The sequence below is a fragment of the Varanus komodoensis genome, unplaced genomic scaffold, assembly GCF_004798865.1.
Source record: "Varanus komodoensis strain SLA01 unplaced genomic scaffold, ASM479886v1 scaffold3, whole genome shotgun sequence".
NCBI classification, from domain to species: domain Eukaryota; kingdom Metazoa; phylum Chordata; class Lepidosauria; order Squamata; family Varanidae; genus Varanus; species Varanus komodoensis.
This window is the reverse complement of record NW_025335761.1, coordinates 43,764,775-43,778,044: the sequence shown is the minus strand read 5'-3', so window position 1 is coordinate 43,778,044 and position 13,270 is coordinate 43,764,775. Positions and strand designations below refer to the sequence as shown.

At 41.1% G+C, this 13,270-nt stretch overlaps 1 protein-coding gene across 1 annotated transcript in view; it reads right to left on the bottom strand.

The window, feature by feature from the left end:
• Positions 1-13,270, bottom strand: part of TTC8 (tetratricopeptide repeat domain 8) — a 41,747-nt gene that overhangs the window by 3,942 nt on the left and 24,535 nt on the right. The window contains exons 9-12 of the mRNA XM_044436674.1: positions 9,460-9,570; positions 7,347-7,486; positions 5,725-5,899; positions 4,892-5,014 (exon numbers count right to left, since the gene is read on the bottom strand). Coding sequence (XP_044292609.1) covers positions 4,892-5,014; positions 5,725-5,899; positions 7,347-7,486; positions 9,460-9,570 — 549 coding nt within the window. The remainder of the gene's footprint in view (positions 1-4,891; positions 5,015-5,724; positions 5,900-7,346; positions 7,487-9,459; positions 9,571-13,270) is intronic.

The following is a 13,270-nucleotide window of genomic DNA, read 5'->3' as shown; positions in this document are numbered from 1 at the left end:
GTTTTGTTTCTATTATTTATTAGAAATTGTTTTAATTGTTCTTTTAAATATTGTAAGCCATCCTGAGATTTTGTATAATAGGACGGCATACAAAAGCTTTTAATAAATCAATAAATAATAATTAAATAAAGTGCAAGGTGAGTGAGTATGAAGGGAAGGACGATAGTTGCTAAGCTAAGCCTAAGGTAGCAAGCCTCAGGCCCTACAGTCACTGTAACAGATATTATAAATACATTGAAACAGGAGACTTATACAGAAATGATAATGTTGATAAAATTGCTTTCAGCAGGTCACTTCTATCACTGTTCTTATACATGAATCCTCAAATGAAGCCTAAAAGTATGCCAATTCCATGCAGCTGTGTAACAAAATCTGACCTTCATCTGTCATAGCAAAGAATTGTGCATGAGGATATTTGAATGTTGCCATGGTAATTGCTAGAATATTTATATGATAGCCCTGAAAACAACCTGCTACTTAGAAACAGATTCAAGTCAGAACTATACTGTAGCTCATCTACTACACATTTAAATACATCAAAATGCTTGTATTATTCATTTCAAAGGACTCTTTCTTGTTCAGCAAAGGTTAAGTCAGCAGCACCATATACTGAGTACATTTTTATGCAGTTATACAACTGGAGCAACTACAGAAATTATGATTCTTTATTTGGTTTGCCAGAGCTGCCCTGAAAATGTTGAATTTCCCAGCTACCCAGGTTACACACTCTCTTGCTCTCTCATGCATGCAGGTGCGCTTCATTATTGCATAACACTAGTTCCATAAAAGCAGGTTGTTTACCTGTAACTGATGTTCTTTGAGTGGCCATCTGTGCAGTCACACATATGGGGTGCTGTGCCTGCGCAGTGCCTTTGGCCAGAAGATTGCAAGCTAACAGTTTTTGGCGGGAAACACTCCGCTCCCCCTCCCCCTTAGCCTATAAAGAGTGGAGTGTCTGCCATTTTGTTCAGTCTTTGACAACTGAACGTATGCCCCCCATGTGGAAAAAAATTGCAAGTATGAGAAAGGAAAAAAGATCGGTACCATGAAAAAAAGGAAAAACTTTAAGTACCGATGATATGTCCACTCACCGACACCGAGCGGGGCCAGTGGGTGGGTTGTGTGACTGCACAGATGGCCACTCGAAGAACATCAGTTACAGGTAAGCAACCTGCTTTTCTTCGTCGTGGCCTCTGTGCATCACACATATGGGTAGATTAACAAGCTTACCATAAAAGGAGGAGGGGAGGTGTCCTCAATGAAGAACAGACGAAAGAATGGCTCTGCCAAAGGAGCAATCCTGCCAAGCCCGAACATCTAGACAATAATGTTTGGCGAAAGTGCAAGGGTTCGCCCAAGTAGCAGCTCGGGATACATCATCAATCAGGACCCCCGATGCAAAGGCAGATGAGGCTGCAACAGCCCTAGTCGAATGGCTTCGAGGGGCTGTAGGTAAATCAATCTTAGCCAGTTGATAGGATAAGGTTATAGTATGGACTATCCACTTGGAAAGTCTCTGCGGAGTGACTGGATCGCCTTGCTCTCTGGTGGAATATTTAATGAATAGTCTATTTGAACGTCAAATAGATTCATTCCTCAATCTGTAGAAGGCTAAGCAGTGCCGAACGTCAAGTGAGTGCAAGGATCTTTCTAATGGAGTTGACGGTGATGGAAAAAAGGCAGGTAAGATAATATCCTGTCCCATATGAAAAGGTGTAGCCACCTTAGGAAGAAAAGATGGGTCAAGGCACAAAACGACCTTTTCTCTGTGAAAATTCAGGTAAGGAGGGTCTATGCGGAGAGTGCAGAGCTCACTGGCCCTTCGGGCTGAAGTGACCGCAACAAGAAACACTGTCTTCCATGAAACCAGACGCAAATTGACTGTTGCCAATGGTTCGAAAAGAGCTCTCGTAAGCGCTTGCAGAACAACAGAGAGACTCCAGGTAGACATTACTGGTCTGATTGATGGATTAAGATTATGAAGTCCCTTAAGAAACCTCTTAACAGTAGGTTGAGAGAAGATGGGTGATCCGTCAACTAAGCCACGATGGTAGGCTATTGCTGCCGTATACACTTTAACTGAAGACAGTTTTAATCCGGAATGGTGCAGTTCTAATAGGAACTGAAGGATTTGATGTATCGATGATGTAAATGGAGAGAACGAATGAGACACGGCAAAGGTAGAAAATTGTCTCCATTTAGCCGTGTAGGACTTCCGTGTGGATGGCTTCAAAACAGAATCAAGGATGTGTTGCATATCAGGATGAAAGGCTGTCGGATTCGACGGGTCAATCCTTGAATCAGATGGTATGGAATAAAGAAATGAAGAGGAAACGCCGAACCCACTGGATTCAACGGCAGGATTCTATTCACTTGAAGTTGTCGTTGATACCGGTGGCGCAATGGTACGGGGGAGCCAATGAGGAGGACTCCACTGGGGAGAAGGAGTGGCTACTTCCACCCCGAGGAGGTATTGGGGATGCACGCCTCGAGTCTGAAGACTGCAGTCGGTCGTGGGACAGTGGCGAAGACCGACCTCTAGGAGCGGGATAGTACCCAATGGAGAGCGGATTGCCCCAGGTATGATAGTATGAACGACGCCATCCCTCCGAGCGCTGCTCCATGAAGCGACTCCTCCGGCTCCTAGGCGGGGACATCTCCACATCCGCCTCCACTGTGGCTGCGGGCATAGGTGTGGGCGACCTAACCCTGGGGGGGGGGGGAGTCCTGAATTTCCCCATCAGAAATTGAGCCTCTTTGCAGAGTTGGAAGAGGCCCAGCAGGAAGTTCAGCCACACGGCGAGAGGACCTTTGAGGGGTAACCCTCATAGCCTCCTGAAGCACCGGGTTGGGTGTAGTCAGTACAGTAAGTGCTGCTGGTACTGAGGGGGCCGTTGGACCTGAGTCCCCGTGTCGAGGACGCTCCGGATTCTTTGGTTTCTTGGAAGGTTTAGGAGCCTTCTCCTTCCTGGCCTTCTTATGGCCTGCCGATTTGTCAGGTTCGGCATGCTTGTGCTTCTCGTGCTTCTTCTTGGGAGAAGCAGGCGGAACCACCATAGCAGATGCACCTTCGTCTGAAGGGCGTAAGGGTGGGGCCACTGAAGCAGAGCCAGGCTTCGGAGCAGCAACAAGCGGGTTGGACTGCATGAGAGCCCGATCCCATAGAAACCTCCAGAGGCAATTCTCACGATTCTTCCTGGCCTGCTTAGAGAAGGCCAGGCAGTGAGAGCATTTATTGGTCCTATGCCCCTCCCCCAAGCAGAGGAGGCATAGGTCATGCGGGTCAGTTGGAGACATTTTTGACCCACACTCCGCGCATTTGCAGAAAACCACTCGCTGCGCCATCGCAAGAAAGAGAAAAAAGGGAGATAGTGCAGAGGGTAAGTGTGTGTGTGTGTGTGTGTGTGTGTGTGTGTGTATTTAGATAAAAGATTGAAAGAAAGGTAGAACGATAGAGAAAACTCCAAGAACTATACGAAGTAGAGGAACTAACAAGAACTAGAAGAAATACCAGGGCTATAACAACTGGGAGAACAATCGAGAAGAAGAACAGGCTAGATGAGCAACGGTCAGAGCGAGAGCGAAAGCGGCATGAGGCACAGTGAACAGCGGTCGCAAAGAATGAACAAAATGGCGGATGCTCCTCTCTTTATAGGTTATGGGGGAGGGGGAGCGGAGTTTTTCCCACCAAAACCCGTTAGCTTGCAATCTTCTGGCCAAAGGCACTGCGCAGGCGCAGCACCCCATATGTGTGATGCACAGAGGCCATGATGAAGAACAATGTGAACTGGACACCAAAATATCTGAAAGAGTTTTCTAGTTCTTGTGATCTCTAGAGAAACTCAAGAGTGCTTGTCTTGGTTTTTGCCTATGTGATTCCCTTGATGTTTCATCACTGGGAATTTTATAGTAGGGAAGCTTTTTTGGCCCATGGGCTGGATTGGTCCCTCCCTCATAACTGTCCCTACACAGAGAAAAAAATGGGTGAGGATGTCAAAGGAAGACCTGGGGAGGGCTTCTGTAGGCCAGATGAGGAATCCATGAAGGTTAATTTGATCCACAGGCTGGAGATTCTCCATCAGTGATTATGTGATCCAGTCAAGAAACTAATACATCTATTTCTGAGCCAAGTGGAGTATATTCTAGAAGGAATTTTTCAAATCGTTGTCTCTAACTACAAGAACTAACGAAGAGAAGCTTATAGATTATTTTAACACTGCTTTTTTGTTGTTCATGCAACAAATCCAATGGTATCAGATCCTACTGCTTTACATTCCGGTTTGAATGTTCAATTTCAAGGTGGATTCTGTGTGTTTTCATTTTAGTTTACACATTTAGTTTAACACGTAGCTCCTCATCATTCTGAAATCTCTGTTTATTAGAAGACTCACTCTTCCAGAGGCAGAAGTTACTTGTCAAAGAATGAAATCTAGTGCACAGCAAGAAAACCCAAAGCTATGAATCCGTGTGTCAGAGTGCACCTCCACCCAAGTGACTCATCTCCTCATTCACTGCAAGCAATATCTTTCCAGGAATAATACTTAGGATAAAATTGCTCCAGTCTTTCTCTAGAACTTTCGGTGCCAGGTAAAGACCTTTTTATTTAAACATCATTTTAATTGTTAAAACATATGATCTGGCCAGGGCAACTTCTTCTTCCTTCTCTTTTCTCCTCCTATATTTTTATTTACTTATTTTATACTGATAATTTTAATTTTATATTTGTAACTCAGTGTATTTTTTGTATTTTTGTATTTAATGGTAATTTATTATGTTCTATTGTATTTCAATGTATTTTATTGTGTTGTAAGCCGCCCCGAGGTTTCGGCAAGGGGCGGCATAGAAATGTTATAATAATAATAATAATAATAATAAAAAACTTAATACCAACCTGCTCAGTACGACCTTTTTGCATCTCCAGCACAGCCAAGTTATTGTAAGCTTCTGCATGGTCATTGTTGTTGGCCAATGTCAGTTTCAAACACTGATAAGCCAAGCTTATATCTCCTATTCCCTGTAAAAAAACCAGTACATTATGCTACTTATATAACAGCCAAGTGTCAAAGAAACAGAAGCAAGAATGGGACTATTTAGGTAGGAGGAGACTTGATTCCTTTATAGCTGAAATCAAGAAGAGTGAATGTAGGTTTAATCCCTGCCCCAAACCTGCACTAACACATGTCAAGCCACCCCAACCCACTGAGATCTTGCTGGTGGGTGGGGTAAGAGGGTTAACTCTGAGTAGTATCTCTTTTTGCAAAAGACCTCTATTGAGACTTTCCTAGTTTCCTCAAAGCAGCAGATATGTACTCCAATATGCAACAAGCAAAAGACACTACTTCATAAAGCTTTAAATCTAAGAGTAGTGTCCAATGTTATTCCTATGCACAGCAGACCTACTAAATGAGACTCAAGTTAGTTATAACTAATTGAACTCACTTATCTTTTATTGTTCTTATATTTTATTGTACACTGCCCAGAGAGCTTCGGCTGTGGGCAGTATAGAAAGGAAATAAATACATTAATAATAATAATTTCAGTAGGTATTCTGTACATAGAACTAACTCTGAATAGTACCCTAAATCTCTACCCTCAAACTAATCTGATCATTGCGCAGTGTTAATACATTATTGGTTAGCTGTCCTAAAAAATTTCTGCGTAAATTATTCCATAATTTCTGCACAACTATTTCAAGAAAACGTTCTGAACAAATTATGCTCTTACCACAGCTACATGTCCCAAGTTGTACCACACATCTGCAACCTCCTCCTCACTTTCAGCTAAAGAGAGTGCACGTTCAAAGGAGCTGAGAATCATGTCATATTGCTGGGCATAGAAACAACAGAGGCCCAGGTTGTTAAAAAGTTGGCTGTTATAAATGCCCATCTGTAGCAGTCGTCTAGTTCAAGATAAAAATTCATTAAGCTTGTACTTTTGCTGTATGGATAATGAAAGCTACTCATATGACATAAAGCAATTCTTGTAATAGAAAAAATGGTTATAGAGAATAATTTTAATATCATGGGGCTTGCCGCAGCATGGTTACTTTCCATGCCAGTTGGTAAGTCCACACAATTGTCACCTCTTTTAGGAACTAGAGCAAAGGAGAATATCAACAATAGCTACAATGAGATCACAATGGTTTCTATACTGCCCAAAAGCCAAAGCTCTCTGGGCGGTCTACAATCATTAATAAAATCCAGTATAAAATATAAAAATGAAATCATAAAGTGAAATTAAAATGTAAAACTGATTTTTTGCAAATTAACAGGAAAGGCAGAGCTTCTAGTAGGCCTTATCTTTGGCATTACTTGCTGCTGTGGGAAGAAGCTATATAGCAGTAGTTCTTTCACAAAAGTCAACAGGCCTTACACATGTGACTGTAGTGAAATTCATATTAAAATCAGTGAAATATATCAGCATTACTAAAATCAGTATTACTAGATCTCTTATCCACCCCCAAAACAGAAATATTTTTCACTCCCAACAAAAATGAGATTAGATACAATGCAGGCCTTTACAAATAATGTGCTTTAATTATCATTAACATCCCACAGGAATCATGCACTAGTAACACAAATAAAGCACTCTTGTTGCAGAGGAAATGGTTGTTCAAATCCTGGGGCACCTTCATATCTAACAGATTTATGATGACATACATTTTCATAAGCTAGACCCTTGCTAAGCAACTGTCAGGTTTAAAAACTCCTTTTCCTGGGGTTCTTTCCCCTTTTATCCTCTCTAACATGAAAAGACACACCTTCGCCATTCTTTCTGAACACCTATTGTAAGATACCAAGGCTACCTTCACCCTCTTTTATTTGGTGGCCTCAGATGCTGGTGCAAATTGCTAGCAAAAGCTGCTGGGCAGAGCGTAATAAGCAGGAGCTTTTTCTCTCAAAGCAACTGAGATGCATTCTTTAGAGAGCAAATTATTTTCTGGACAAAAGAAAACCCAAATACACCACTGAGAACAAAATTTAAAAATAGAAAAATGAACAAACTGTTTACCGTATCCTCAGTGGATATGACATAAACAGGCCGCATATTACTGGAAGACAGCACCAATAAGAGCAGCTCAGCAACAAGGACTGATTTCCTCATGGGATTAAGAAAAAGTTATATAAACATCTCTCAAGAATGTTTTAGGAATAGGGATTGAGCTACAGATCTTATATCGGTCCCTGATAGGGCTGTAATATTTGGATTTTGGCAAAGATCTAATCCATTTGGCCCAAAATTTAGCATTTAAGATACATCACATAATTAGAATTTTTTTTTTCTGCCAACATTTGAGTCTTGAATACGCTCCGAGTGCATGCATGAGTGCACATACAAACACATACCTGTAAAACCGCAATGCTATCTCAGGCTGGTCAGAATAAAAGTGATTACTTCCAATGCATGCAATGGCTTCCACATGAGTATTGTCCTGTTTTAAGACATCTTTATAGTATTCTGCTGCTGCAGAAATGTTGTTCATTTCCTATAAGGAGTGGGGACATGAAATAAAAAATGTAAAAGCATTTTAATTGTACAAAGTGCTAATGATAAACTTTGAAATAAAAGTATAAGCATAGTTCATAAAAAACACAGATAAGTTTAAACCTGGATTTTAATTCACTGCTATCCAGTATAACAGGCTTACATTGCTTGCAAATACTTTTCTCTTTCTGTATCGCCAGAGAACAAATATCTTGCAATGGATGTGTATACATGGCATATACATTTGAAATGGTGCCCAAGGAGTTTTCTTCAACTCTGTGTACAGTAAGTAACCATATGTTAGAAACTTTCTCTTGCTATGTTCGAAGCTTTCCCTTGCTAACCACAAGCAAAGTACTACATAATAGCATTGGTTTCCTATAGCACAGAAGCACGCTCTTTTCTCTTTGCTCAATTGCAAATGTCAGTCATAGTTTAAGCCTTTTATACGGCTGCACAAAGGCTTTCTTCTCAAAGTGGAAGGTACTGGCAGTTCTTTGAAAGGCTGCAACCCTATATGTATATACCTGGGTGTAAGTCTCACTGAACTCAATGGAACTTAATTCTGAGTACACATAGGAAGCATTATGTTGCAGGGTAGCATTGGTGGTTATTCAAAAGAGAAGCTTCTCCCACAATATTCATGGTCAAAACAAACCTGTTCTGAGAAGGTCTCAATATTATAGGTAGGATAAATAGCATAATATAGAATGCACAAAATATACCTTATTGTTGTTAGCAGCCTTGAGGGCTTTTTTGAAAGGAAAGGAAGGATCTAAATGTTTTGAATTAGTCAATATAACAAAGGGGTTACTTCTGAAACACCATTTCATCACATACTAAGTTGTTAAAACACTTGGTAATACTAGAATAGGTAAGTCCAGCTATGCACGTGATTAGACAACTGCAAAATTCTATTTTGAAAATAAAATTGAATTATCAAATATCGAAATCTCCTTTGTTTTCCTAAAGGGCCCAATAGCATTAATAAAAACTTTCAATAGCATTAATAAAAACTTTCAATTTAAACCAAGTGCTTTGCATTACATCTTTCTGCTATATTTTATACTTTTGAATGATTCTTCTGAAGTGAATTGTTCCAGCTTCTTAGTTACTTTTATGAAGGTCTGCAAAAACTGGCTGCTTTTTTAAATCTAAGTTTATAATGTGTGGCATATTTATTGAGAAACAAGTCTCCCTGAGTTCAGTGGGACTTAGTATCTGTAATGGATTGCAACCTTTTGTAAACTACTTAAGCTTATAGAAGAAAGCAGCCTATAAATGTTTTAAGCAATCACTGAAAAACTTGCTCTGCTGAAAATGTACTGTTGTATAATCTTCCAAGTATTTATACTATAATGCAATTCTTACTGACAAAGCAAATCCCCAAATTGTTCCCAATACTGATTCAATCAACCCTGGTCTACAAAGAACCCTGCTGATGAATCCCACTGACAGAGTTTTTAAAAAAATCCATCCATACATTTGCACTTTATTGTTAGGGACAAACAAAACCTTGGAGGACTGATGGGGGTCACAGTTTAATTTCTATTAATGCCACCTTTGGCTAAATATGGATTTATCTCTGACGTAGTTAGAACTACAAAATGCTTCTCCGGCAGAAGTTGAGAGAGAAGTAGCTCAAGTGATAAGAAGACATGCTTTGCATAAAAAATGGCTTAGGTCCCATCTCTAGTATTTCCATTCTGAAACCATAGAAAGCCACTGTCAGTCAAGGTATATTTTACTAAATTTGATGACTGGTGTGACTGGGCATATAAGGCAACTTCCTATGTTTCTTTATTCTGAAACAAGGCAGACTGGTTTGATATCTCCGCTCCCCACCCCTTCCGGAGCACTATCTGATTTGAATTAGTAAATGTTGAGAATCCATGTAGTGGATTTTTGAAGACAAAAGAGACACCATACTGAACATCTCTCCTATTTATGTAAGACAGAAACTTGTTTACATACCTCATGGATTCTGGCAATGCCACAAATAAGGGAGACCTCACCAGGAAACCGATCTAATCCTTGCTTGAAAACATTTAAAGCTGTCAAAGGCTGATCCAAGCGGGAATACACCTGAGGAAATAAGCTACTTCAATACTCACTTTTTAACATAACATGACAACTGGTTGTTTGTCATATACAGAGGTCCATATTCTGTATACATCTATGTGCAAGAAGACTACACTAAGAAATAATGTGCAAAGGTGGAAAATTGCCTCTTGAGTTTGGTATTACCTCTCCCCTCCTTCCAGAAAGCAGTAGCTTCCTTCTACAGTAGAATTACAGGCTTTAAGAAATGGCACTATCACTGAAAATGCTTCGTTTCCTACTGCTCTTCTAAAGTTTAGTGCAAGCCATTTAATATCTTTATGCCAAGTGTCTCGTCAGCCCATGTGAAACAATGGCAGGGAGACTCAGAGCTGTGTTTAGTTTAAACACACCTTCACACAATGAAACTGAGTCTACCCTTCCCTTTTCTCCCCTTTTTTCCAGCATGGCTATGACAAAGAGATTATTAGCTTCTGCTTTTGTTTTAAATTTAAAATTTAAGCAGGAGTAGGAATGGGTGACACTGAAGAATAAAACCTACTTTGGTGCACCTTGCTGACGTGGAAGCTGAAAGCATGGTAAATTGTGTGTATGTATGTGTGTGTGTGGGGTCCACCCTTAAAGCAGGATGCAATTTGCGTATGTGTAAACACATATATAAGAGACAGGAAAAGATGCATCAAATATGGCTGCAATTTGCAGTGGTAACTTGTAATATACATTATGTGTAGGGGTAAGGGAGAGGTCAACATGATCTTTGGCTGATCTGAGCAGCAGCCTTGCCTTTTTTCAAACATGTAGTTCTGCCCTGTGGTTTTGTGCCAAACTATTGCCAGCCATCATGGATGTTCTCATTATACACAATAAGCAGTCAAGTTCAGCCCTAAGTATTACAGGTGTAGCCAACATTAAAGGGAATGGAAACAGATTACTATGGCTACAATAGCAAACCATTATTATAGAGAAGTACACTATTTCACACTGAAACATGACATTCTTAAGAATACAATTTGATCAACTGAAATGACACTGTCAGAAAGAATGATATAATTAATGGCCTCCAGATAGGTATACTGTCACCCTGCCTATTTAATGTGTATGCAGTGCACATAATGAGAAAGGCGGGGCTAGAGGAATCACAAATTGGAATTAAGATTGCCAGGAGAAATATCAACAGCCTCAGCTATGCAGATGATACCACTCTAATGGCAGAAAGTGAAGAGGAACTAAAGAGCCTCTTGATGTGGGTGAAGGAGGAGAGTGCAAAAGTTGACTTGAAACTCAACATTAAGAAAACTAAGATCATGGCATCCAGTCCTATCATTTCCTGGCAAATAAATGGAGGTAGTGACAGATTTTATCTTCCTGGGCTCCAAGATCACCACAGATGGGGACTGCAGCCAAGACATTAAAAGACGTTTGCTCCTGGGGAGGAAAGCTATGGCAAATCTAGACAGCATACTAAAAAGCAGAGACATAACCCTGCCAACAAAAGTGTGTATAGTCAAGGCCATGGTTTTCCCAGTTGCACTGTATTTTTGTGAAAGTTGGACCATAAGGAAGGCTGAGCGCTGAAAAATTAAGGCCTTTGAATTGTGGTGCTGAAGAAGACTCCTGCAAGTCCCTTGGACTGCAAGATGATTAAACCAGTCAGTCCTAGAGGAGATCGACTCTTGACTGCTCTTTAGAAGGCCAGATCCTGAAGATGAAACTCAAATACTCTGGCCACCTAATGAGAAGGAAGGACTCACTGGAGAAGAGCCTAATGCTGGGAACAATAGATGGCAAAAGAAGAGGATGGCAGAGAATGAGGTGGCTAGATGGAGTCACTGAAGCATTCGGTGTGAGCTTAAGTGCACTCCGGGGGATGGTGTAGGACAGGAAGGCCTGGAGGAATGTTGTCCATGGGGTCATGATGGGTTGGACATGATTTTGCGATTAACAACAACAACAAGACCAGCTTAAAAATGTGTCTTCATAAAAAGCAATAGTAGTAAAAATACCAGGATCACTGGAGTAAATCTGGCAACTACTTCTTACTGTCTCTTAAAATGACAAACAGCAGTAGCAATTTCCTGGGTAGAAATGAATAAATAAGATTTATTTTATTTTGTTTGCAAAGGTGTATTAGACCCTGATGATATGAAAGTGGTATTACCAATAAAGCAGGTCAGCTTTAAATAATTTGCAACAATCTGATCCTTGAAATGCTTACTTCTAGATGTCAGTGCTATATTGTATATAAAAAAGCCTTCAAAGCATTTACTGTACATTTCTGTTTATAATCTGAACAGCAGTTCCCAAAGGATTTGTCTCAGTAAAAATGTGCATTAAGACCTCAAAGACAGGTCTGCATTACGTCATGTTTCTCTTCATTTGTAACATCTAAACCTCTTTCATCTTTCAAATACTTTTCATAAGCACCTCTCTTCATAAACAGTTTCAGCAGCAGATTTACATATAAAGGAAAATTACAAGACTGCCTATCAACCTATCCCTCAATCTGAACTTGGATTTCTTCTTGGGTTTATGTTCAGCACAACATGTTTTGGTAAGTGTTGCTTTTAAAAGATGAGCAGTCCTGATGGAGATAGGCTGAGATACCTAGCACATGAGTCACTACCTTGTAGTTTAAGGCTGCACAGCTCCAGAACTTATTGATACATTAGGGGACTATGGGGGGACAGCCAACTTTAAACTATTCACACAGCTGAACAGGCAATTCAGCCTCCATTTAAACAGCACCTTGCCTTTTCAGTTGTATAAGCAGCTGCAGGAAAAAAGTCAAAGTGACCTCTAGCTGCCGGCATAGCATTCTTCCACAGCTTTGTAGAGTTGCAGCCTAAATAACCAAGTTGATGATTAAATAGATGATGGTGGTGGTGGTGATTACATTGCATTTATATCTTGCCTTTTCCCCTCTTCAGCATACAGTTAATGGTATCCATGATGGACTTTTGTCCCCTCCATCTAGATTGCTAAATCTAATTTTTGCTTGCACAACACGAGTGCACTTTCCTCCTTCCTGCCTGTTCTACTAATAGGTTAGTTAGGCTGGTTTGCACAATATGCTAGGCCAAATGGCTCCAGTCTGGCTTAGAAGCCACTCTACCTGTGATGTGCCTGAAAAATGACTGAGTGCATCCCAGGTAGGGTACTTCATGGTTCCCTTTCCTCCCCATTTGGTCCTAACACAAGTACCTGATGGGACACTGGCAGAACTCCAAGTTCGGCCCTCAAGCCAACTCGCAAGCTGACCACATGAGCTGCTGTGGATACTGCTTCTGTCTGGTGCCACACCCGCTTAGTGACAGCACTACTGACACTGCACAGGTGAAGTGTGAAATGAGGGTGGGGTGAGCCATGCTCTGCTTGGTCTTCTCTAGATAATGCTGAGCAGAGTGTGCCCAACTTGCCAGTGCTGCCCCTGTGTGATGCTTGGTGGCAGCAGCACCATATCAAGGACTGGGTATACTCTGTTTGGCCTCCTCTGCAAGAGGCCAAGCTGAGCATGGCTTGCCCCACCCCGCAGTGCTACTGCCAAGAAGCAGCAGTGACAAACAGGGCAGCCTGTGGTTGGCTTGGCTGACACATGATCCGCTGAGCTGCTCCTTTCACCACACTGCAGTTGCCAGCCAACATCATCCTCATCTGCCCTGGCACAGAGGACAGTCTTTACCTGGGGCTGAAAGGAGAGTAAAGTTGGTGCCAGCCAGGCCTCAGT